At 44.6% G+C, this 26,106-nt stretch overlaps 1 protein-coding gene and 1 long non-coding RNA gene across 13 annotated transcripts in view; one reads left to right on the plus strand and one right to left on the minus strand.

The window, feature by feature from the left end:
* Positions 1-11,124, plus strand: part of P2rx7 (purinergic receptor P2X 7) — a 51,479-nt gene extending 40,355 nt beyond the window's left edge. For 11 of the 12 annotated variants that reach the window (XM_047560168.1, XM_047560167.1, XM_047560162.1 and 8 more), the window contains 4 exons: positions 2,870-2,935; positions 3,022-3,171; positions 4,875-4,976; positions 8,426-11,124. In XM_047560168.1, the coding sequence (XP_047416124.1) occupies positions 2,870-2,935; positions 3,022-3,171; positions 4,875-4,976; positions 8,426-8,923 (816 nt within the window). In that variant the 3' untranslated portion in view covers positions 8,924-11,124. The remainder of the gene's footprint in view (positions 1-2,869; positions 2,936-3,021; positions 3,172-4,874; positions 4,977-8,425) is intronic. The other variant, XM_047560173.1, reaches the window with a different exon arrangement.
* On the minus strand, positions 1,795-25,350 carry LOC124990309 (uncharacterized). The gene is made up of 3 exons (XR_007109738.1): positions 25,289-25,350; positions 3,805-4,022; positions 1,795-2,363 (listed from the first exon to the last, which is right to left on the minus strand). It is a non-coding gene; the product is annotated as an uncharacterized LOC124990309 (long non-coding RNA).
* Between the last annotated feature and the right edge of the window lie 756 nt (positions 25,351-26,106).

A 26,106-nucleotide genomic window follows, 5' to 3' on the forward strand; every position in this document is an offset into this window, starting at 1 on the left:
CCTTCCCATCCCCACTGCCCCACCCCTCCCCTCATGCCCCTCTGCATAATCCATTCTTCATTCTTCCCTACCCAACCCCCACTGTGGATCAGCATCCGCTTATCAGAGAAGGCATCTGACCTTTGGTTTTTTTGGGATTGGTTTATTTCATTTAGCATGATATTCTCTAGTTCCATCCACTTACCACAAATGACATAATTTTCATTCTTCTTTAAGGCTGAGTAATATTTCACTGGGTATATGTACCACATTTTCTTTATCCATTCATCTATTGAAGGGCATCTAGGTTGGTTCCATAGTTAGCTATTGTGAATTGAGCTACAATAAACATTGATGTGGCTGTGTCACTGTAATATGCTGATTTTAAGTCCTTTGGGTATAAACCAAGGTGTGGGATAGCTGGGTCAAATGGTGGTTCCATTCTGTTTTCTGAGGAATTTCCATACTGCTTTCCATAATGGTTGCACCAATTTGCAGTCCCACCAGCAATGTAGGAGTGTACCATTTTCCCCACATCCTCACCAACACTGATTGTTGCTTACATTCTTGATAATTGCCATTCTGACTGGAGTGAGATGAAATCTTAGAGCAGTTTTGATTTGCATTTCTCTAATTGCAAGACATGATGGACATTTTTTCATGTTTGTTGATCAGTTGTATTTCTTCTTCTGTGAGGTATCTGTTCAGTTCCTTAGCCCATTTGTTGATTGAGTTATTTGTTTTTTTGGTGTTAAGTTTTTTGAGTTCTTCATATATCCTGGAGATTTGTGCTCTATCTGAGGTGTGTGTGGCAAAGATGTTCTCCCATTCTGTAGGTGCTCTCTTCATGTTATTGATTGTTTCCTTTGCTGAGAAGAAGCTTTTTAGTTTGAATCCATCCCTTGTATTGATTCTTAAATTTTACTTCTTGAATTTTAGGAGTCGTGTTAAGGAAGTCAGGTCCTAAGCCCACATGATGAAGATTTGGGCCTACTTTTTCTTCTATTAGGCACAAGGTCTCTGTTCTAGTGCCTAAGTCTTGATCCACTTTGAGTTGATTTTTGTGCAGGTGAGAGATAGAAGTTTTAATTTCATTTTGTTACTTATGGATTTTCAGTTTTCCCAGCACCATTTGTTAAATAGGCTATCTTTTCTCCAAGGTATGTTTTTGGCACCTTTGTCATGGTTATGAGATAACCATGTTTATGTGGGTTTGTCTCTGTGTCTTCTAGTTTGTACCATTGGTCTACATGTCTACTTTGGTGCCAGTACCATGCCATTGTTGTTACCATAGCTCTGCAATGTAGTTTAAGGCCTCGTATTGTGATGCCTCCTGCTTCACTCTTCTTGCTAAGGATTGCCTTGGCTATTCTAGGTCTCTTATTTTTCCAAATGAATTTCATGATTTTTTTCTAGTTCTATTAGGATTTTAATAGGAATTGCATTAAATCTGTATAACACTTTTGGTAGAATGGCCATTTTGACAATATTAATTCTGCCTATCCAAGAATAAGGGAAATATTTCCATCTTCAAAGATCTTCTTCAATTTCTTTCTTTCTTTCACCTCTACAATGATTCCCAAGTATTTTATTTTTTTGAGGCTATTGTGAATGGGGCAGTTTTCCTAATTTCTCTTGCAGTGGATTCATTGCTTGTGTATAGAAATACATTTGATTTATGCATATTGATTTTATATCCTGCTACTTTGCTGAATTCACTTATAAGTTCTAGAAATTTTCTGATGGAATTTTTTGGATCTTCTAAATATAGAATCATGTCATTGGCAAACAGCAATAATTTGAGTTGTTCTATTCATATCCCTTTAATTTCTTTCATCTGTTGATTGCTCTGGCTAGAGTTTCAAGGATGTTGAATAGAAGCGGTGTGCATCCCTATCTCCCTGCAAAATGTTTTATAATAATAGAATCCAACTCAGATTGCCTTAGAAGAAACTTTTGTTTGTTGTTATTCATATAATGAAAGTCCAGAGGTAATTTCAGGCTTCAGATATGGCTGGATCCAGGTATTCAAACAAGATCCTCAGGAATCTGTCTACCTCTGTCTCTTTTGTCTGTTCTGTGCCTGGGCACTGTTCTCAGGCTGGCTATCTCTGGTGGTGTCAGGCAGTTCCTAATGTCTTACCAGTTTAGTTAGCAACCTCCATGAAAAAAGAACACCTCCTTCCCAGAAGTTTCAGCAAAGGACTGAGGCAGCAGCCGCTGGTTCTGACTGGCTCAGGGTGGGCCACATACCAATTGCGGCCCTAATCGTTGTGATCTGGTTCTGCCATTCTCACGACGGCTGTCTTGAATGAGCCTTGACCCAGCTCAGGGAGGGAATATGGAGAGAAATGGTTTCCAACAGAAAACTGAGGTGCTGGCTCCTGAAAAAGGAAGGAGAGGATGCCAGACATGGAGAGTCAGCCGAGCACCCCAGCACCCTGCTCAACAGCATACGACTTACGTAACATGGTTCTCGAATCACAAGAGTCAATGAGATATAGCTGAGAGGCTGAAAAGGCCATTGAAAATAAAGACCACAGGGACACCCCCAGGAAGAGCTAAAGTTTCTGCAGACATTTCTTTCCTCCTGCTTCTGAAGTCACCTCAGGCCACTTCTAGGGAAAGCTTGTCTGAAACCCTCAACTTGTATGGTCAACAAGCCTTCGGTGGTTTAAGGCATTAGCTTAAGACGTCCGTGGTCCAGGCACAACCTGGACAGCAGAAGAGGACGACAGAGTCACACTCCCCGCCCGCGCTCTGCCGCTGTGGACACGGGTGTATCTATCGGTCACAGCAAGAGGCTCTGCTCCCTGCCAGGACCAACAACTGACTGTGAGAGCAAGAGAGCTCTGGACCTCAGCTGAGTAACATCCCCCTCTGTTTCCAGGGAGGAAAATTTGACATTATCCAGCTGGTGGTGTACGTGGGATCCACCCTCTCCTACTTTGGCTTGGTAAGAGCTTCCCTTTCCCACACTTTAAGGAAATGGTTTGGCAGAAAGAAGTTTCACTGCCATGGCGCTTGTCTGGTTCCCGCCAGGCCACTGTGTTCATTGACTTTCTCATCAACACGTACTCGAGCCCCGTCTGCCGATCCCGGGTGTACCCCTGCTGCACGTGCTGCCAGCCGTGTGCCGTCAATGAGTACTACTACCGCAAGAAGTGCGAGCCCATCGTGGAGCCGAAGCCGGTAGGCACGCTAGGGCCCGGGACGCCAGGGTCCCCACGGGCTCAACTAGGCAGCTAAGAATGCCTAAAAATTCAGCCCGATCACGGGTTTAACCCCACAGTTGGGAAGTCCCTGGATTACCCCAGTGACCACTTCTCTGATGAATCCTTTGGTCTTCAGGAAGAACAGGAATAAAAATGGAGAAGATATGTGGGGAAGATAAATTTTTATGTTCCAGGATTTGCCAATTTTGTTATTTATTAAATGGGATAGTCCCCGCAGAATAGCATAGTGACTTTGGAGAACAATATGACTGTGACTGGTAACATTTAGATGAGACACACTTTACAGCTGGGGATGTCCACCTCCTCACACCCACCCCAGAGAAGCCCTCCCATGAGTGCTTAAGGCATCCAGTGCAGCACTGTTTGCTAAATTATTAATAATTAATAAATGATTATTATTATTTTTTCTTTTTTTAAATAAATGATTATTAACCACAAAGAAACAGCACCCACCCAAATGTCCACCAGGTGAATGGTGGAAGAGACTAAAGTAAGCCCAAAGCAAGCAATGCCAGGCGCCCACTTAAAAGAATGAGTCAATAGTTAGAGCAGCAGACATTTATATAGCTCGTCTAGGTGCTGGGTATACCTTAGCCATTCGACCTTCACACAACCCTGTAAGGCAGGCACCACTGTTATCCCTTTCTGTGTGTGAAGAAACTGAGGCACAGGAGGTCAGATCATTTGCTCAAAGTCATACAGCGAGTAAGTGGTGGACAGGAAATTCCAACTTGGGCAGGCTGGCCTCAGAACGCATGCTGGTAAACACCAAGTTACAGCTACTGGCACGGGCCGACTTCCAGGACACTTTGTTGAGAGGGGGGAAAGAAATGGAAGAACAATAAATATGGCATGATACAGAGGTTCGAACACTGGCTGCACATAGACTAATTCCACATGTTCTCTCTGCATGTGTATTTCATGTACACACATATATGAACACATATGTACGGGGGTGTGTGCGTATATATACAAAAAGGTACTATGGACATACAGTGGATGCTTCTGGAAAAGACGTTAGGATGAGGAGTATAGTCACAGGGAGTTTTAGCCTCATCTGTATTTGTTTTGACTTGGTTAATCTGGACTTCATTAAGCAGGTTGGCTAAACTCAACTTCACGGTTTCCACCTAAAGAGAAATCTCTAGTACCTAAAAACAAAGAGGCTTCCTTTGTTTTTCCCTCATCCAAGAACATTACTGTCTTCTTCCAGCTGCCGAGTGCACAACCCATTGTCCATTGTCCATGTATTCACGACTGAAATGCAAGTTCAGTCTTGAAACTAAAAGTAGTCGCCATTTCATGATCAGAGATGATATGAAATTTTACAAACATATAAACACTTTAAGTTGCAGTAGTGTAACCTCCTGGAGATACTGAATCTAGAGAAACTGCAACTGAGAGAACACCACATGGGAATGTTCCATGGTGTTCAGGGGCACTAAGCACTGAGCAGTAGGAGGTGGATCATGTTAAGGTGCAAGGGGTTCTAGTCTCAGAACTCATTCCTTCTTGCCTAACAATAGTTTGGGGTGAGCATGTTCAACAGTTTGCCATTTGGTAAATGGAACAACTGTTGCCTTTAGATATATTTAGACATGTTGCCTTTATTTATGTTCTATACATAAATGAGTAAACTTCTTAACCTTCTTTTCCTAGACGTTAAAGTATGTGTCCTTTGTGGATGAATCCCACATTCGGATGATAGACAAGCAGCTACTTGGGAAAAGTCTACAACATGTCAAGGGCCAAGAAGTTCCAGTAAGTCAAAAGATTTAGTTACTTTTTTTTTTTTTTTTAATTTACTTTTAAATATAAACATATCTAGAAATCTGTATGAATTTTAACAAAGTAAATGTATTCATGTAACCAGCACCCAGATTAAAAAAATTGAATCTTCTTGGTTGGTGGTGTAGTTAAGTAGTAGAGCTCTTAGCTAGTACATACAAGGCCCTGGGTTCAATCCCCAGCTAGGGAATGATATTGCCCATATTATACTGTAATATTGTTTGCATATATAAATCCCATCATTATGTACTAATAAAAATAGGGAAAAAATAAAGAGAAATTGATCCTTTACCTATTAAAAAAAAAAGTATTTCTAGCAGAAGTCCCATTTATACCCCTACCCAATCACTACCCTCCGTTAATAGTAGTCATTATCCTGTATCCAAACATTAGTTTTACCTGTTGCAGAATTTTATAAAACCTGAAACATAGTTAAGTGCTCAGCATCTGCTCTGTTCAGTGCCTGGCTCCTTTCACAATTATTTTTGTGTGTTATCCATGACCCCACACGTGGCCCCACACAAGGTCTTCACTGTTGTATAATTTCTATTTAGTAAACATCCAACTTAGGTACCCATTTTTCTGTCAGTGGATGTTTAGGTGATTTCTAGTTTGGCGAATGCCCATCATGCTGCCATGGTAAACATATGGTACTCTGCTGGGTTGGCTGCCCAAGAGGGGAACGCTGAGTCATGAGGCAGACATGTGTTCGGCATCAGCAGATACTAACAGACAGTGCTCCAAAATGGCTGTTCGCACTCTCCCCAGCGGGTCTGGTGGCTGAGCGTCTCCATTATCTGTATTCATTTCCCAGCATCCCATAACCAGTTACCACAAACTAGGGGGCTTAAAACAACAGAAATCCATTCTGGCACAGTCTGGAAGCAAGATGTCTGAAACAAGAGTGTTGGCAGGGCCCTGCTCCCTCTGGAGGCTGCAGGAAAGGATCCCTCCTCGCCTCTGCCTAGCATCTGGTGTTTACAGCACTGGCCAGGACCCCAGGTAGGGTACCACACAGAAGTGGTGACAGCAGGCACCTTTGTCTCATCCCCTGTCTCAAGAAGAAGGCATTTCCCATTTCACAGTCATTACAGTATTTGTGATAAGTTTTGAAGAATGCTCTCTCAGATTAAGAACATTCCCTGCTGGGCCCAGTTTGCTAAGAATTTTCATCGCAGAGCTGGGGATGTAACTCAGTGGTAGAGCACTTAGAGGCCCTGGGTTCCATCCCTAGAACCACATAAAATTTTTTTTCCATAAATGAATATTTAATTTTAAAATAATGTTTTTTTCTGCTTATTTTGAAATGATCCATGAAGTTTTTTTTTTTTTTAAATCCCTCTGATGTGGTGAATTACACTGATTGATTATCAAATATTAAGCCAACTTTGCATTCCTGAAATAAACTCAGTTTGAATATGATGTACTATTCTTTGAACTGACAGCTCAATTTGATTGAGAGTCTGGCCAAAACTTTTTTCCACGTTGTTACATTATGCATATAACATAAAATCAACCATTTAAACAACTTTAAAAGTGATATTCAGTGATATTCAGCACATTCCAATTCTGTGCAATCATTGCCCACAGCTAGCTCCAGAGCTTTGCATCACCCAAAAGGAAATCTCACCTCCATTAAGCAGCTACTTTCCATATTCATTTCCCATTCCTGCTTGCCTCTGGAAACTACTAACCTACTTTCTATCTCTAGTGATTTGCCTATTCTAGAAATTTAGAATGAATGGAATCATACATTCTGTGGTCCTCTGCGTCTGGCTTCTTTCACTTAGCACCTTTTCATAGCACGTATCCTGTGCCTGAACGTGCAGAACACGTTTTCATCCACTCATGGGGTGACGGATACTTGGGGTGTTTCCACCTTTCAGTTATCATGACTAGTGCTCCTGCTAACACTCATGTATGAGAACTGCTCAGTTTTAATGTACTTGATCGACGCCTTCTTTATCACAAATAATAGACAAGGCAATGTAGTGGGAAGTGAGGGTCAGGACGCCAAGATCTGGAAGCAACACTAATGGAGAATAAAAAATTCCCAAGATAATGAGGTCTGAGAAGAAGGAAAGGGAGTAAAATGAAGGCCATGCATTACAGCTTTCACCTCCCAAGACAAATGTTTTCCAGAGGCTGGTTGCAGGCAGAGAGGAAACGTTTTATCATCCTCAAAAGAAACAGTTTCTAGGAGGCATTGATCTCCTCCAAAGTAAATCCTCTTCAGACACTGTCCGCAGACCCTGATCAAACAGTTCACATTCCTGAGGGTCCAAGCAAACTGATACATGTTCACAAGACCACCCCTAAAAATAACCTATATAAGCCCAATCCCTTTCTCTGTTCAGTGGCTCATTTTCCACCAGGAGAGTGGGTCCAGGGGCACCATTTCATTCCCCTGCATAAAGAGCTGAGATGGCACATGAGGTTTGCATCCTGCCTGATCTTTTTGTGCTAACAAACACTTTCTTAGTGGTGCCATGGCCCAGAGGGATAATTTCCAAAGTCTGAGCCCCAAGCACAGCAAGGCTTTTGCTTTTACATATAAGCAGGTTTGGGGTACATCAAGACAAGAGAGTTGGTGCAGTTCTATCGCACAGTGCATTCTGCATTCCTCATACAGATGCAAGCTTGTCAACACACGGTCTCTTAGGTCCGACAGCTTAGGGACTTTTTCTGCATTAGGCCTAAAGGGGGATTGTTCTGTCCCAGTTGCTTTGTTTCCTGCTTCTGCTACTGCAGTTATCTTTTGCAGGTACCTGTCAGCCACTGCAAGTTTCTATGGTTAAATGTCAGTGTGTCCGTGTGCAAAACCACAGCCTGTCAGCATCTAAACTGCTAAAGTTTCCATTTTGCTCTACCACAGCAGTTACCGCAACTTCTCGTAGAGGATAACAAATGGATGTGGCAGTAGAGAGAGTCTGGAAGTCCAGGAAAGAGCAGAAACGAGTTGACAGATATTTACTGTCCACTCTATGCTAGGCACTGTCCTGGGCATCAGGGACATGGCGGTAAACTGAGCAGACAGGGTCCTGCTTTCATATGAAAGAACAGTAATTAGGTAAACATAAATTAGTAAGGCCATTTCAGATGGTGGTGAGCCCTGGGAACCATGTAAAATATCATGATATGATAAGACCTGAGAAGGGTGCTACCAGCTGGGGTGGCCAGGGCAAAAGGTGATACCTGAACTGAGGCCTGCTTTTCTGAATTTCCTTTTGTAAACCTGCAAAATGGATTCACATCTCCTGAGGTTCTTCAAAGGCTTAAACTGAATGCAAGTCTGGTCCTGATACACATATTCAACAAGTGTTAAGATAATTATTAAATATCATTTTATAAGTTAGTAAAATTAAAGAATCTACCGCCGGGGACTGTCACGGCTGACGGGTGTGGTAACTTCGCTTTTTCAGAGACCCCCGCTGGACTTCACAGACCTGACCAAGCTGCCCCTGTCTCTGCATGACCCACCCCCCATTCCTGGACAACCAGAGGAGATGCAACCACTTCGTGAAGAGGTGACTCCTAAATCCAGGGACAGGCCGAGCTGGTGCAAGTGTGGGAGCTGCCTCCCGTCCCAGCTCCCCGAGCGTCGCAGGTGTCTGGAGGAGCTGTGCTGCCGGAGGAAGCCAGGGGCCTGCATCACCACCTCCCAGCTGTTCGGGAAACTCGTGCTGTCCAGACACGCCCTGCAGTGCCTCCTGCTCTACCAGGAGCCCCTGCTGGCCCTGGAGGCCGAGGACACCAACAGTCGCCTGCGGCACTGTGCCTACAGGTGCTATACCACCTGGCGCTTCGGCTCCCAGGACATGGCCGACTTTGCCATCCTGCCTAGCTGCTGCCGCTGGCGGATCCGTAGAGAGTTCCCCAAGAGTAAAGGACAGTACAGTGGCTTCAGGAGTCCTTACTGACAGCACAAGGCTGCAGCAGTCACACGAACATCACTGCTGCTAGCACCTGGAGCGTCACCTGCAAAGATCCGTGGCCAAATTCTCAGCCGGAAGGAAATGCACTTTCCTCTCCCGCGGCTCTGCACGTTCAACCAACCAACTTCCACACGGCCCCAAAGTCTGGTGATTCAGATTTAAGTCCCCACTATGTCCCTAGAAGCTGTATGACCCTGCTAAACCTTTACCATCTGTATCTCAGTCTCCTCGTCACCAACCTACTGTCTCAGAGCTACTGTGAGGACAGCCTGAGACAGTGTAGGTGAACTCTTGTGAGTGTGTAGAGAACTCCATGAACGCAGAGCACCTCATTATGAGGCTGGACCAGGATAACGTCCAACTAGCAACAGGCTCCTGGGGTCCTAGATGGAGGACCCAACAAGGATCAAAGGTGCCCACAAATTCTTTGACACTCACCCCTTGAGATCCAAGTTTTCTGTCTCTCCCCTTGAGTCTGGGGAGCTCTGGTGGCTTTCTCGAAGAGTGGATGTGACACTGTGTCAGTTTCAGGATGTTGTTAGTCTTAAGAGTGGCGGCTTCCACTTCCTGTCTCTGGGAACTCTTGCTGAGGGGGAAGCCAGCCCCCTGTAAGAGTCTAACTATCCTAAGAACACCCTGCCGGAAGCCCAAGCAGCCACATGGAGAAGAAAGTGCCTGCCAGCCCCAGCTCTCATGCTTAGTCACCACACCTGGGCGAGAAGCAGCCTTCAGGTGACTCGAGACCCTACTAACCTATGTCTGAAACTGCACAAGACCCCACATGAGAAGTGCCCAGTCAACCCAGAGAACCAAGCTGCTGTGTCAAGTCACTGGATTTTGAGTAATAGGTGCCTGGGGTCACAGACACAGCCCCACCTCCCCCGGTTCTGAGGTTCACAGGGAGCCCCTCGGGAGCGTAGGTCTCTGTTGGACTGTTCTCAGAAGGCCACAGACCAAATCAGGCAGCTCACCAGCCCAGCCCAGGAAGCCATCAAATCCAGCTGTGCATTACCCAACAAAACAGTCCTCGTCACTGGAAAAAGCTGCCTTTGTGCCTGAACATCCTAGACTCTGCAGTCAGAATAAACACAGTCAGGATGCGACTTTGAAAGCAACCCATGCCCCAAATGTCACCATGTCTATACATCAGCCACCAAGGATATGAAAACAAATAGTCACAGGTTTGGGGTCTGTCTCAGGATTTCCTTCCCATGGTTTCGTCATGACCATTGGCTATTCATTTCCAAACAACTATTTCAAAGAATTGTTTAGAGACCACTATGAATGGCATTGGAATACTATGATGATCTGTGAGTGCTTGTATACTCCCAAGACTTTCCATTTTGATATTTTCAAAAACCCAGCAGCTTTCTACTGTATTAATGCAAAACAGCATGAATAAAAACTTTTTTTGAACCAGGGCTTTATCTGGCTTTAAACTCAGGAATCAAATTAATTGTGCCAGATTGCACTTTCCTTTTTACTACCTTTTCAGAGATATTTTTGTAAAGTTAATTATGTTCAACTTCATACTTAAGATTTTTTTTGTTGTTGTTTTTTGCTGCTGGGAATGGCACCAGGGCTTTGCACATACTAGGCAAATACTCTGTCACCGAGCTAAACCCCAGCCCAAGAACTGAAACTGTTTACTCTAAGAATTCTATGTAACAGTTACTGGTTTCCATTCTGATGACCTCTGAGTCTTTCTACCTTATTTTGGGTGCCTTTTTGGTGTGTTTCTATCACTTTGCTGAGGCCCCAGGTGGAGCCGTAGTTTGGAATAGCAAATAATCACTGGATCCTTCTGCTTTCCTTCACCTTCCTCTCGGACGCTCTGGGTGAGAGGCGATGAGCTACTGGACTATGTGAAATGTCTGCAGTTCCTACGGTACTGCACATTACGGATCACATTAGTATTTCTATGTTTAGTCTACTACATATGGTGCTGTAGCCACTTCTGTGGATGTTTTCACGGTGAAGGGCCTTCTCCTGTCATGGTAACTGCCCAGCTTCACCACCCCCTCTCACTTCACCCTGTCAGAGGGAGGAGGGCTGCTTTCCTGCTGTGGACAGGCTGACTTCATGTACAACTGATAACTAGCATTCCTCTCCTGTGTTAAACCCTTCCTAATTCTAGATTGGCAATGCAGATATTCTTAACTTTTTTTGATAATTAAAAAAATGATGGATAATTTGTTTAAGCCTTCTCTTTAATTCCTTTTTTTTTCTTTTCAGAAGGTCCCCAAATCAGAGGTAACATACTCATTTTCACATTCATTTAACAAAATATTCACTGAGGCCCTCACTGGAGACGGATGATAGATACGATTGCTGCTCTTGTGGGGATATGAGAAGGTGGACTACCTCATTGAAGCAAAACCAACTTGCAATTAGTATTAAGATGAAGAAGGCAAACGATCATTTCAGAGCCTATGATGGGAGAATCCGGTCTATTTGGGGAGATCAGAAAAGTCCCTGAGGAAAGAACAAAGTTTAGCTAAAATCTGACAAATACATACTATTAACTAGGTATGTATGGAAAGCGGGGGGACAGCATTTTAGGTAGGAAGGCTAGCATGTGCAAAGTCCCGGGGCAGAAAAGGCACAGCAGGCTTGCTGGGTTTGAAGGAGACCTATATGACTGTTCCCTAAATAGTATGGGGAGTACAACATGAAACAAGGCCCTGTAGGCTATGCTAGAGTTTGTCTTTATCCAAGGGACGGCCATGAAGCGTTTTAAGCAGGAGCCTGGGAAAATCATATTTAATTTTAAGACACCTCAGATTGCTGCGTGGGAAAGAAACTAGGAGTGGTGATAGATCCGGTTTAAATTTTCATTTCGGCCTTTCCCACTTCATGGGACATTTGCCCCAATATGCAGCCAAAGGCACTGATTCTCTTCTCTCTTCTTGGGAAGTCGCCAAAGGACCAGCAGTGAGAGAAGAGGAGGAAAAGCTTTGGTGAGCCTAGATTTTTAGAATCTCCCTGACCCAGCTGGTGGGGGTGAGGCCACTTGCTGAGCTTCAGGCCAGGGACAGGAGTGGACCTCATGGAGAGTCCAAGGGAAGTTGGCAAACTGCTGCGGAGTTCCACTTTGTGGTGGAAGGCCTAAAATTAAGGTCTAATGTCACCCGCTGCCCCGGCACCCAGGGAAACCAGGAGGCCTGGCCAGGCCTCACACAGTTCCTCTCCCGAGTCCTCCCCTGGAAAGGTCACCTACTTGACAGCCAGCCTTATCAAGCAGACCACATTCAGTTCCTGCTTCTCCCCTGGAACTGCCCAAACCAACCCATCACATCCTCCCGTGGGAACGGGGGCTGGGGGTGGGGGAGGCTCACCGTCATGATGCACAGCCTGCCTCCCGCTGGCTCTGCTTGCTCACTGCTCCTGAGTGCTCCTGCAGGCCGAGTGTGAGTGACTAACGACCGGCTGCCATCGCGCCTGTCCAGCGTGGGGTGTTGTTTGCTCAGCTCCCCGCATGACCCCAGGGTGGGAATCCCTCCCCCCTTCTTCACTGATGAGTGAAGAGTGATTAAAACATCCTTGATCCCAACCCAACCAGGAGCCCTCAGAAATCAGAGGCTTGGCTCGCCTCTGCCCGGTCATCATCTATACGAAGCCAGCGAGGAACGGCGGCCACTCCCCCGCGCACCCAAATGATCCATCTGCACCACGGCGGTTCACTCTCTGCTGCTTGTATGTTTCTCAGCCCATATTCAAATCCCGAACAGCCATCACCCTGGGAATCCTGGGGGTCCCCGATTCAACGCCTCTCTTTTGAACGGATTTGAAAGCACTCTCCTCTGGCCCCTTTGGTCTAGTTCTCAGACCTAGGGGGTTCTGAATCACGACTCCTAAGAGATGAATCCATAGGGAGCCTTTCTAGCATCCTGGGCTCTTTTAATGAATTATCAGGCTCCCTTGAGTCTGAGTCTACCAGAATCAGAGGAAGAGGAGGTGGCCGACAAGGAGACTTGCCATTTTAACTAAATAAATGTCACGCTCGACTGGCACGGATAAGCCTGCTGAGTGCGGTGTCACGGGGGTTTCCATTTTATCTCCTCCAGCAAAGGAGAAGCTCCTCAATGGCAAGGAGCTCATCTTGGTGTTGTGTCCCTTGCATGCCTACATCAGCAAATGAGTGCAGTGGACACTGGACACAGGCCACCTGGTTCAAATCCTGGCTTGGTCACCTAGCCTTGGAGCCTCAGGTGGCTCACCATGTCTAACCACACAAGTGTTTATTACCTGGATGGTGCCCAGGCTCATACATTTAGCCAGCTCTGAATGTTCTACTCAGATAGTTTAGAGGCAATTTGAACGTCCAGGAGAGAAGAAGCACAAGGTCTGCTCCTTCACCCCACCCTCATATGCTCTTCCAGAACTTTCAAGTAGTGGTTAGTAGTACCACCCACCATTGGTTCAATTTCCCAGCCAGAAATGCAGAGCACACCCTGGCCATCCCCCTCCCCCTCCCCCTTCCATCAGTCTCATCAGTTCCTTCCACAAACACCAGCTGACACCCTGGCACTGAGCAGGTGCTAGGGATAGAGAGGAGAGCAAGATGGGAGATGACTATTCACATGTAAGGAAGCGGGGTGAGGATAGCCGGAGGCCAAGAGTTTCAAAGCAACAAGCAGGGTACATGATAGGAGCGATGGTGTTACCTCCGTCAGGTCAGGGATGACCTCTCCAAGGAAGTGACCTTTACGCTAGATGTGAATAGCAGGAAGGAGCCAGCTGTGACAAGTTGGAGGAAGGGCATTCTGGACAAAGGGACAGAAAAGCAAAGTAAAAAGAAACGACTGTGCTCCAGGAACAGACAGAGTGCCTCGAACGTTTAAGACACGGTCCCTGCCTTCTAAGTCCCACTGAGGGCACGGGCATGGTGGTCTTCTTACTGCCTCATAAACCACGAGATCCCATTTCACCAAAACAGAAGCTCAAAGAAAGGCAAAATCCACAGAGTCCAGCATAATCTTGGGAGCTTTGGGAAGCCCATGAGATGTGAGCGGAGCCTCGCGAGCTGAACAGACTGGGACATCCGGCAGGATGAGCAGAGGCAAAATCCAGCAGGCCAGCCACATGAGCCGGGCCCAGAAAGAAGTGGCAGAGGAAGTGCCGAGACCACGCGTGGACCTGACTCTGCTCCAGGCTGGGGAAAAAGTGAATGAGGGTTAACGAGGGACTGGATGGGGAAACCTTAAAAAGAAAAAGGCCAAGCCTGGCGCAGCAGCACACGCCTGTAATCCCAGCAGCTCAGGAGGCTGAGGCAGGAGGATGGTGAGTTCAAAGTCAGCCTCAGCAAAAGCGAGGTGCTAAGCAACTCAGTGAGACCTGGTCTCTAAATGAAATACAAAATAGGGCTGGGGATGTGACTCAGTGGCCGAGTGCCCTTGAGTTCAATCCCTGGTAAACCGCGCCCCCCCCCCGCCCCCCGCCCCATAAAAAGGCTAAGGTGCGTGAGCCGGTTGTAAAGTTGCCAAAGTCATTCTTGGGCTGACAGGTGTCACCAGGAAAGCAGTGATGTAAGACCATTTTTCAGACAGTGATGGGAATAATGGTGGAAGGAGAAGCTCTGAGGAAGGGACGTCATTCAGAAGTCTGCTGGGATCACATGGGAGTGACTGGTGAGCCACGTTGACCACTGAATTAGTTTTAGTGATGGAGATAAAGGGAAGAAGCTGAAAAGGAATTTCTAAAACTTCCAAAAAGTCCAACAGTGAGAGACTGGTTAAATAAATGAAGGCACTTCCACGTAACAGAGGAGTATGCAGTATTTAACATGATGCCACCCAAGGGTGACCAATGGCATGGATGGATGTTTGAGGCAAAACACAACGTGATGATGCTTCTTGCTTAAGGAGTCTGTGCGCCTTTAATTAGGTCTCTCTCTCTCTCTCTTTTTTTTTTTTTTTTCCTGCAAAGATAGTTGTTAAAAACCTTTAACCCTGAAAGCACAGTTAAGGAGATAAGAATCACCTAGCTCCTCACTGGAACGTGTCATAAAGATACATTCCAAAGACAAATTCAGTCATTCAGTGATGGCAGAGAAGGTGATTGGCATTTCCTGAAATCCAGAAATTCAACTTAAAAGTCATCTTTTGAGTGTTCCCCTACTGCGATTTCGTCGGTAGCTCAGTACGCTCTACACCTCTCCTCCTTCTCCTGAATTGTGACAAATATATTTTGAATACAAAATCTAATGCTTGGGTTTGGTGGTTCCTCAAAAGGTTGAGCGCAGAATTGCCATATGATTCATCAACTCCACTTCTGGACATATGCCCTGAAGAACTGAAAGCAGGCGCACAGGTACCTGTACCTGAATGTTCACAGCAGCATGTGGACACCAGCCAAAGGGTGGAAACAACTCAACAGAGGAACAGATGACACAATGCAGTCCTTCCACGCAGTGGAATTGTTGGACACAGAAAGGAATGAGGTTCTGGCTGAGCAGAGTGGGGCACAGCTGTGTCAGTGACCTGGGACGCTGAGGCAGGAAGACCCCAGATCCTAGGCCAGCCTGGACAGCAAGACCCTGTCTCAAAATAAAATCTAAAAAGAGGTGGGGATGTAAGCTCACTGGGGGAGGGCTTGCCTAGCATGTCCTGGGTTCAATCTTCGGTAACCATTCTCCCCAAAAAGGAAAAGGGTCTGACACAGGCTACCACATGGTACTGTTTTTCAGTCTTTGGGTCTGTCTCAGTTGCAGGCTTGGGACAGCTTGCTGAACATATGTCCTTGTGTCCTTAAGGCACATTAACATATCTTGTTGAGAAAATATCCCCGGGCAGAGCAGGGGGCACCGGGGGTTCCAAGGGGGTTCCAAGGGCCCCTCTGTCTCTGTCCCCCAAGTGCTCAGGCTCAAAGGCGCCAGGGTGGAGGCCCCTTCCAAGGACCAGGCTCTCCAGTGGCAAGTGGAGGAATGACACTCCCACAGTGGCGCTTTCTAGGGGCTCTGCGTGGGAACCTGGTATTCACACAGACCCTGCAGGCGGGACGCTGAAGTGGGAGCATCCCGGGAGTATCCCCGGAGTTCCACGCCAGCCTGTGCCACAGAAACAGAGCTAAACCCTCTGCCTCCCTGGACACTTTACAGAACAAAGTTGCCTCCCCAGGCCACATGTGCACGTGGAGTAGGCAGAGCCAGGAGGTGGTCCTTTTGCACACGCACGCACACGGTAAGTGCAAGAAGAGGCCCACGAGGGGCAACCTGGAGACCTGGGGTTGGGCTGGGTAGGAACAGGCTGCACACCCTAGGTGAACTGGGTGTTTGGGCACACTCCGCAGGCACAGAATAAGCCTTCAGGGACCCTTTAGTTGAGTGACTGAAATGAAGGCATATGCTTTCAACCCAAAGGAAGGCCCCAGTTGTCTATCCCAGTCAGAGGGCGGTGCACCTTGCTCAAATAGGCCTCCAAGCCTTCTCAATTTTTAGAAAGGGGTATTCTGTTTGTTTGTTTGTTTCTTTTCTTTTCTTTTCCTTTCTTTCTCTTTTTTTTTTTTTTTTTTTTTTTTTTGGTGATGCGGGGAATTGAACCCAGGGCCTTGTGCATGTGAGGCAAGCACTCTACCAACTGAGCTATATCCCCAGGCCTCTGCCACATTTTGAGAGTTTTATGATTTAATTCCAAAGGACTTGGAAGTTTGGGGAGTTCTTTTATGTTCTACTCTTATGGCCAACTCTCTTAGTTTAGGTTTGAGGTTGGAACTAGCAACCACAAGTTTCAGGCATCTAAAACACCAATATTTATTTGTTCCAATTAGTTATACATGGTAGTAGAATGCATTTTGACACATCATACATAAATGGAGTATAACTTCCCATTCTTCTGGTTGTACATGATGTAGTTACACCAGTCTTGTAATCATAGGGTAGTAATGTTGGATTCATCCTACTGTCCTTCCTACCTCCATACCCACTACCCTCTTTTCACCCTCCTCTGCCTCGTCCAGGGTACCTCTGTTTTTCCCTGGCTTCCCCATCCCATTGTGAATTAGCATGCAAGTATCAGAGAAAACATTCAATATTTGGTATTTTGGGATTGGCTTATTTCACTTAGCATGATAGTCTCCAGTTCCATACATTTACTGGCAAACGTTATAATTTCCTTCTTCTTTAAGGATGAGTATTATTCCACTGAACATTTTCTTTGTCCATTCATCTCTTGGGGGGCATCTAGGTTGGTCCCATAGTTTGGTTATTGCAAATTGAGCTGCTATGAACGTTGATGTGGCTGCATCACTGTACGATCTTTTGCATTGAAATAGCACAGTTCATTACAGCCCACTTTGAGGACCATGTGGATCACAGGTCTAGTCACTCTGACTTAATTTCATGATTGCTGACCTCAGAGTCTTCTCTATTATTTGGGGGTGTGGGTAAGGCAAGGAGCCCAAACTATTACATTTTTCAAAAATCATTTTTGATAAGGCAAGTTTTAAGTCTATTTTACCACTTGAATGTACATGTCATGAGATACTGTTTCAAAAATCCACTCCGAAGCAGGGTTTTGTTCTGTTTTTACCTGGATTGAAAGTGGGAGTTTCAGGGATCTCTGAATATCATAGAAGGAATATGAAAATGGAAATGTTTCTTCCACTATTTTTTTTTTTTTTTTTTGCAGTGCTGGGGATCGAACCCAGGGCCTTGTGCTTGCGAGGCAAGCACTTTACCAACTGAGATATCTCCCCAGCCCTGTTTCTTCCACTCTTAAGTTCAATTAGTGGGAAAAGAATCTATAACTTTCATCAAGTTTTAACAATTCCCCCACCATCTACAAAAAAATTCACTAAGAAATAATTCATGTTTTTTTTTTTTGCGGAGCTGGGGATTGAACCCAGGGCCTTGTGCTCACAAGGCAAGCACTCTACCAACTGAGCTATCTCCCCAACCCATAATTCATGTTTATAAACCTGTAAACTGTTGGTATTTTTTTTTAAATCTTAATATTCAGTTTTACCCCATAGGGTTTTATTATTCCTGTTAATAATCTATTTTGATAATAAATAAAAGTTCAAATTTTTTGAAAAAGAAAGAAAAAATATTCCAGGAACCCAACCTGACCAGAAAACGAGGGGAATGAGGGAGCAAACATTTTCAGAGAGAAGACCCAAGCCAGTAAGCGGTGGGGATAAGCCTGACCTTCGACTTTCTTGGGGCGAAATGCAAGGCCTGACCTTACCTTGGTCACCTCGGTTCAGTTTCTACTGACCTGAGGGCAACAGGTTCGCATTCAGTCTCAGACAAAGCGCTGAAGGACAAGGACTTGCAGCGGAGTCTGAAGCGGCTTGTGGGCAGGAGGCGCCAGCCCCTGTGCCGGCCGAGGGGTTGGAGGACTGCCTAGCGTGGTCCCTGGAAGCGGCTTCTGCTTCCTGTCTCACGTGTATTATTAGCTCCTGTGTCACTGGGAGAGGAACGGGGCTCAGCCTCCAAGGAGGGTATGTTGGAACACCTGCCACTCAGGCCACCTCACTGGTAACTACTGTGAGTGTCGGGCCGGTGGAGGCTTTGGAATGTGTCACAGGCCCCATCAGAAGAGCCCTGGAAAGGCTGTCCTGGAAGTGAAGGTGGCACCCGAGGGAACTCGGCACGAGCTGCAGGTGCTGCCTCTCGGACGCAGAGCCAATGGAGAGGACGCGCCGAGGGGAAGGTGAGAGCGGCAGGACGCTCCAGAAGGCAGGGAGCCCCGGCGGGAAACCCACCCGGTAGCTGATCTAGAACAATCTGGACTTGCAAAACAAGTGAATGGATGGGGCGAGTGGGTTTTGCTTTTCCAAGGGACTAATAACAAGATAGGATGCTTTCAATAACATTTGAATAAAATGATAAAAACTGAGTCTCCTTTGTTTTAGGAGCTTCTCTACCAAAGAGTGGGTTGTACACAGCCCAGCTAGGCAGCTGATACCTCCCTGGAACTCATCTCAGCTTTCTTATTCACAAAAGGAAAGGATTGGGTGCCCCCCCTTTTCTTTAAATGTTATTGTATTTTTTATATCTTTATTTCATTTGTTTATATTTATGTGGTGCTGAGGATGGAACCCAGTGCCTCACACATGCTGGGCAAGCGCTCTGCCACTGAGCCACAGCCCAGCCCAGGATTGGGTACTTAGTCCCAAAATGCTCTCTCCACTGTGTAAAATGAGATCAACAAGCACTTGACCTCAAGCTCATGCAAACTGCTTGGCATACTACCTAGGAAATGGATGCACTGTGTTAGGTCAAATCAAAGTCCCCACCACAACCGTGAAGGCCCTACTTAATCGCCTCTGACAACCCCTCAGGACCTCAGCTCACATCACTCCTCCTTGCCCACTATGCTCCTTTCCTACCGGCCTTCTCTCTCTCTAAGCTTATCCCTACCTCAGGGCCTTTGCATTTATTATTCTCTCCACCTGGAATACTTTTCCCCCCTAGATTTTCAGAAAAAAAAGTGGCTCTTTTCTAACATTTAACAATTAGCCCAAATGCACTTTTTCAGAAAGGGCTACCTCCAAGCTAACAGATACAGAGAGAATTCAGCACCCAGCCAGGAATGTCCCTGCTCTTAGAGGGCACATGGAACATGCATGAAAACAGACTTGCAGGAGAGCATGGATTTTCCTCAACACATCCCGACATGCATCATGACATAGAACAGGTTCTCCAACCACATTTCAATGAAACTAGAAATTCATTTAAAAGCAGATTTTTAAATGTTAGGAAACCCTATACAAGATATTGCTAAATGACTCTTGGATATATTTAGAACTGAACAACAAAAATGCCCCATGTCAAAACTGGTGGGACGTAGGTAAAAGAGCGCTTCAAAGGGGATGTACAGTATTACACACATTTATCAGGAAACCAGAAAGGTCAGAAGAGAAGCAAGCTGAGCATTCAATCCAAAATCCTGGAGAAAGGACCACACAACCAACTCGAAGACATATGAGGGAAATAATAAATATTAGGGCAGAGATCAGTGAGAGGCAGAATAAATGAAACAAAAGTCCTATGAAAAGATAAATAAGTTGCAAGTCTTGCCAGAGATGTGTCTCAGAGAAAAAAAAAAAGCAAGTAAACTACAGAATTAAAAAAACAGAGCGCGACTCTAGTCACAACAGAAGTTTTTAAAGATACTATTACAAACAATTTGGCTAATAAATTCGAGCAGTTTCCAGGCCTGCCCTCATTCTCTTCATTGTCTATTGTCTGCTCTTGGCTTGGAATATAAGCTCCCTGAGACAAGGACTTTGCTTGGCTCACAAATAAGCACCAAGCCCCAAGAACAGAGTCCTGCCCAGTTCAGCACCAACAGCTACTCCAACGAACACAAGGGTCAACATCCCAACGAGCTGGCACGATGAGGCCAGACAAGTCCTTCCTAACGGATGTTTGGTTTGTCTTCGGGGGATCTGTCTTCAGAGCACGACTGCAAGCCCATCCTGACAGGAAGGGATCTGATGGAATCAGTGGCCCAGTGCTTCTGGCCTCGGTTATTGCCAGAGCTATTCAAAGAAACCATGAACTTCTGGCTCAGTGAACCACACTGTGCACATGGCCCGGGTATGAAAAGAGAAGAGAGAACACAGTTTGGCAGTTCCTCAAAAACAAACAAAGAATTATCAGATAACCCAGCAAATTCACGCCTAGATACAAACCCAGAAGAACTGAAAACAGGGACTCGAATCTGCTCACGCGTGTTCACAAGCAGCACTGTTCACAGCAAAAGGTGGAAACAGCCCAAATGTCTGTCAGCAGGTGAAAGGATAAACAAAATGTGACATATCCATACAATGGAGTGTTATTCAGTCAGGAGAGGGAAGGGGTACTGATCCATGCCACAACGTGGACGAACCTCCAGTAAAGTATGCTAAATCAGAGAAGATGGACACAAAAGGTCACACATTTTATGATTCCATTTATAGGAAACATCCAAAGTAGGTGATTCCAAAGAAACAAAGCTAGGGGCTCAGGGAAAAGGAAAGAATTTGAATGACTGCTTTGTGGGTATAAGGTCTCCTTTTGGGGTGATAAAAATGTTTTGTAACTAGACAGAGGTAGTGGTTGCATAACACTGTGAATGTACTAAATGCCACTGAACTGTTCATTTTAAAATGGTTAATTTTCTATTGAACACTGTGTTGAGAGTGGATCTTATGTTAAGTGTTATTGTCACAATAAAATTGAAAAAAAATTAATTAAAAGGAAGTTAATCTTATGTCTTGTGAATTTTACCTCAATAGAAAGAAAATAAATTAATGAAGAGTAAAGCAGTAACAAATCCACATTTGGTCAAATGACTGAGTGTTATAATCAACAGCTGAAGCTCAATATTACTATCTTAGAATAAATTGCCATGGCACAAGAATAAATCTTGAAATTTTTTCCAAGAGTTTAATTATTTAATTAATTTAATTATTTTACAGATCGATTGTTGAAGCCTAACTTTTCTCAAGTAGGAGCATTAACCCTTAGCACTGTGGCCTGCTCCTGGGATGGCTCTCATGAATATCTGGATACTGAGGAGAGACTCTTCCAAATCTTCCAAGGTGGCACTAAGAGGTTTTCTGCCAGGATGGGACACCACTGATAATGATGTGGCCATCTGCTATGACAGAACATGTCCCCCCAAAATTCAGGTGTTGCCCAAGTGATAGTATCAAGAGGCAGGGTGTTTTAGGGGTGATCAGGCCAGGAGGGTTCCTCCCTCAATAGGATTGAGACTTAATACAAGAGGCTGCACGCAGCATGTGGCTGGCTTGCCCTTCCACTTGCCAGGACCCAGCCTTCAAGGCGCCATCTTGAAAGCAGAGAGAAGCCCTTACTAGCTGATGAAATCTGCCAGCACCTAGACCTCACACTTCCCAACCTTCAGAACTGTGAGAAATAAGTCTCTGTCCTTTATAATACCCAGTCTGTGGCATTCTGCCACAGGAATGCAAATGGATGAAGCCATCACCAACCCATTAAGTTTTCCTTCCCACCAGATAGCCCCTGACCATGGTAAAGATCTGCCTCCTCTTCTACCCCACTACTTGGAAACTGGATTGGTGATGATGTCATTTCATCGAAGCAATCCAACAAACTGAAAGCTTTGAAGATATTTTCTGAATGTTTTCAAGAGCAATTTAAGATGATTTCTTTTCATATTTTGAATTTCAAATGTCTTTGCATCTACTGATTATTTAAATTATTATGTAGTCAACAAAATCTCTCCCAAGTCTGTCAACTGATTTTTCTATCACACTGTAAGAAAGTTCCTAGTTATTATTTTGAAAATGTTTCCCATCAATTTTTACTTTTTCTATTACAGCAATAATAAATCTAAATGTTATTTGACTATAGACTTTCAACATATAAGGTACCTAAGGAAATTTTTTTCCCACTGCAGCCACAACCAGAATGCTCGCCCGCATTAGAAAGCCAATGTTTACCTATGGAGGAATCCACTGACGAGCCTCCCTCACATTGATGCTCTTATTGGCAATGATGGTTACTTACACGATGCCCAATCACTGCTCTCCCACAAGTTCAGAGATGCCAGAGCTGATGTTGAAGTAGGCATGTGACTATCTGACCTCCAGAGGCTGAGGCCAAAACCAAAGCCAAATGGCAAAGTTGGGCCAATCAGGGGCTTAGGCCAATTGTGTTTCACTCCTGGTAAAGACTCTGGAGGCAGCAAGGGAGGTGGTGAGCGTGCTGGATAATTCTCAGGGCAGGTAAGAGGCAACTTTTACCCTCAACTGACCCAAAGAAAGTGGCCACACTTTGTCCTCCTGCTTCCCACTGATTTCCTACTGCACAGTGGAATTCACTGGATGGAAAAAACAGAAAAGGGGAAGCAAACGAAGAAAGGGTCAGGGTGCTGTGCTCCACCAGCACTTCCTGCTGGTTGTGCTCACCACGCGCCCTGCACAACTCAGCACAGTCCATGTCACACACGCCTGACACTTAAGAGTTACACAACTGCAGCGTTCTGATTTTTTAACAGCTCCACTTAAGGGCAGGAGAGAATTGGGAAAATCCCTAGAGATGCTTTGTGCTTTGCTTATGTGGACTTAGATGTTATTCTTATCATATCCAAACAACTGAAGATGCAATAACACCTCGAGAGTTTGGGAGGCTGAAGGGTCTTGGGACCCTTTTCAGAGAAGACTATTATCAACTATTTTCATATGGTAAACAGTGAACCAGGAAAAGTGAGGAAACTTGCAGAAGGCTTATCACAACTATTGCATTTGAGGGTTGTCTTGCTTATACCTTTATTTGTTTGTTTGTTTATTTTATGCAGTGCTGAAGCTTGAACCAAGTGCCCCACATGTGCTGGGCAAACGCCCTACCAGAGCCACAACCCCAGCCCAACGAGTTTGAGTTTGGACTCGACTATAGAACGGGATTCGTAGTACCACTCCCATGCAGGTGGTCTTCAAAACCCAAACTGCTATTCAGAGTCAAAGAAACCTGAATCCCAGCAACATCACATTTAAATTATTAAGCAATATCACCTTTAAGCTGACAAAAAAAAAAAAAAAAAAAAAAACCACACTTGTAACTCTTATACCTGAACCTATTAAGTGCAAATGTGTAATAGAGATTCGAGGATCTTCTTTTTTTGCACTGAGCATTGAAATCAGGGGCACTTTTACCACTAAATAATAACCCTAGTCCTTTTGTTGTTTTGACATGGGGTCTTGCTAAATTGTTGAGCCTGGCCCTGAACTTGCAATCCTCCTGCCTCCTCCTCCTGGATGTGCATCACCATGCCCAGTTTAGGATTATGTTTAACTAATTTAGACCCAAATACTTTAAATGGATGGGATACCCTATGAAATGTAGAAATGTTCCTAAATTTTATTAAAAGGTTATTTCTTAAATGTTAATAAGCTTAAAAGGGGGCTGGGGTAGCTCAGTGGTAGAGCACTTGCCTAGCATGTGTGAGGCACTGGGTTCAATCCTTAGTACCACATAAAATAAATAAATAATTGGAAGTATTGTGTCCATCTACAACTAAAAAAAAAATTTTTAGAAGCTTAAAAAGAAAAGTAGAATAAAATACTACAATATGGTACATTTTCAATAACAACAGGTCTATGTCCCTCTCTCTCCTGTGATACACATACACACACACACACTATAAAGTATTTGCAAAAAAAAACTGCAGAAGGCTGGGCGCAGTGGGGCACGCCAGTAATCCCAGCAGCTCCCGAGGCTGAGGCAGGAGGATCGAGAGTTCAAAGCCAGCCTCAGCAAAACGTGAGGTGCTAAGCAACCCAGTGAGACCCCATCCCTAATAAAACATAGAAAAGGGCCCGGGATGTGGCTCAGTGGTTGAGTGCCTCTGGGTTTATTCCCCAGAACCAAAACAAACAACAAGAAAAGAAACTCCAGAAGGATAAGAACAATGGAAATGGTGGTAACGGGATGGAGGGTGAGAACAGAATGGCAGGAATGGCAATGTGAACATATCTTTTAAATAGTTTTAAACAAAATAAAATCTTTTTAAATTAAAAAAGAACTTTAAATAGTTTGCCTTTGGACTCACAAATGTTATACATGTTCAACAGTAAAAATGATATGTAATTTCATAGTCCTGCAATCTTGTATTTAAAACATTTTTGTGCCATGATGAAAGCTGTTGTGAAAGTCACACATGGGAATTATTAAATTCGGGTCGCCTCTCATCTCAGAACATCACTCCCTCCCCGCGGGTCTAAGGAATCCCACTGCCTCGAGTGTATTCGCACTCTTCCCCCAGCCTCCTCTGCTCTGCTTTGCCTGTCAAAGGACGTGGTCGCCAAGGTTTCCTTACATCCTAGAGACTGAATGGTGAATGTGCTGGGATTTCAAGACACAGTTATTAAAATATTCTTGCTCATCTGCATGAATATCATCCCTCTCATTTTCTCCATTTCAGCAATCTACAATTCCTCCCACGCACAGGGTAGCAGGAAACATCTGCAGCTCATGTATCTGAGGAAGGACTTGTATGTAGCATATATAAAAAAACTTTTACAAATAAAAAGACAACCAAATGAAAAAATGGGCAAAAAAACTAAACAAGATGGACAAACAGCCAATAAGCACATGAAAGGAAGCTCAACCTCATTAATCATTATGAAAATGCAAACCAAACATGTATCTACACACATACACACACAGACGTTAAATATAGGAAGATTATATTCCATATTAATTTATTTCAGGACAACTAAAGGGATATTAGAAAATACTTTTGCAGGGCACAGTGATGCACTACAATTTCAGGACTCTAGAAGCTGAAGAAGGAAAATCTAAAGTTTGAGGCCATCTTGGGCAACTTAGTGAAACCTTGTCTCAAAGTAAAAAATGAGCTTGTCAGTGGTACACACCTGTAATCCCAGTGGCTCAGGAGGCTGAGGCGGGAGAATCTTGAGTTCAAAGCCAGTCTCAGCAAAAGCGAGGTACTAAGCAACTCAGTAAGACCCTGTGTCTAAATAAAATACAAAAAAAAAAGGGACAGGGATGTGGTTTAGTGGTCGAGTGCCCCCAAGTTCAATCCCCAGTATTACTCCCCAAAATACTAACAACAATAAATGTTGGAGAGGACGTGGGGGAAAAAGGTACATCATACATTGATGGTGCAACTGCAAATTTCCAAAGCAGAATGGAGACTCCTCAGAAAACCTGGAATGGAATCACCATTTTACCCAGCTATCCCACTCCTCGGTTTATATCCAAAAGACTTAGAATCAGCATACTACAGTGACTCGGCCACATCAATGTTTATAGCAGCTCAATTCACAATAGCTGAACTATGAAACCAACCTAGATGCCCTTCAACAGATGAATGAATAAAGAAAATGTGGTACATGTACACAGTGGAATGTTACTCAGCCTTAAAGAAGAATGAAATTATGGCATTTGCTGTAAATGGATGGAACTAGAGAATATCATGCTAAGTGAAATAAACTGATCCCCAAAACCAAAGGTCAAATGTTTTCTCGGATATATGGGTTCTAATTCACAATAAGTAAGGGTGGTGGCTAGGGAAGAACAGAGGCACTTTGGATTAGACAGAGGGGAGTGAAGGGAAGGGAAGGGTATGGGGACAGGAAGGATAGTAGAATGAACTGGACATTATTACCCTATGTGTATACGTTATTACATGATCTGTGTAACTCTACATCACATACAACCAGAAGAATGA

The sequence above is a fragment of the Sciurus carolinensis genome, chromosome 8, assembly GCF_902686445.1.
Source record: "Sciurus carolinensis chromosome 8, mSciCar1.2, whole genome shotgun sequence".
Taxonomy (NCBI): Eukaryota; Metazoa; Chordata; class Mammalia; order Rodentia; family Sciuridae; genus Sciurus; species Sciurus carolinensis.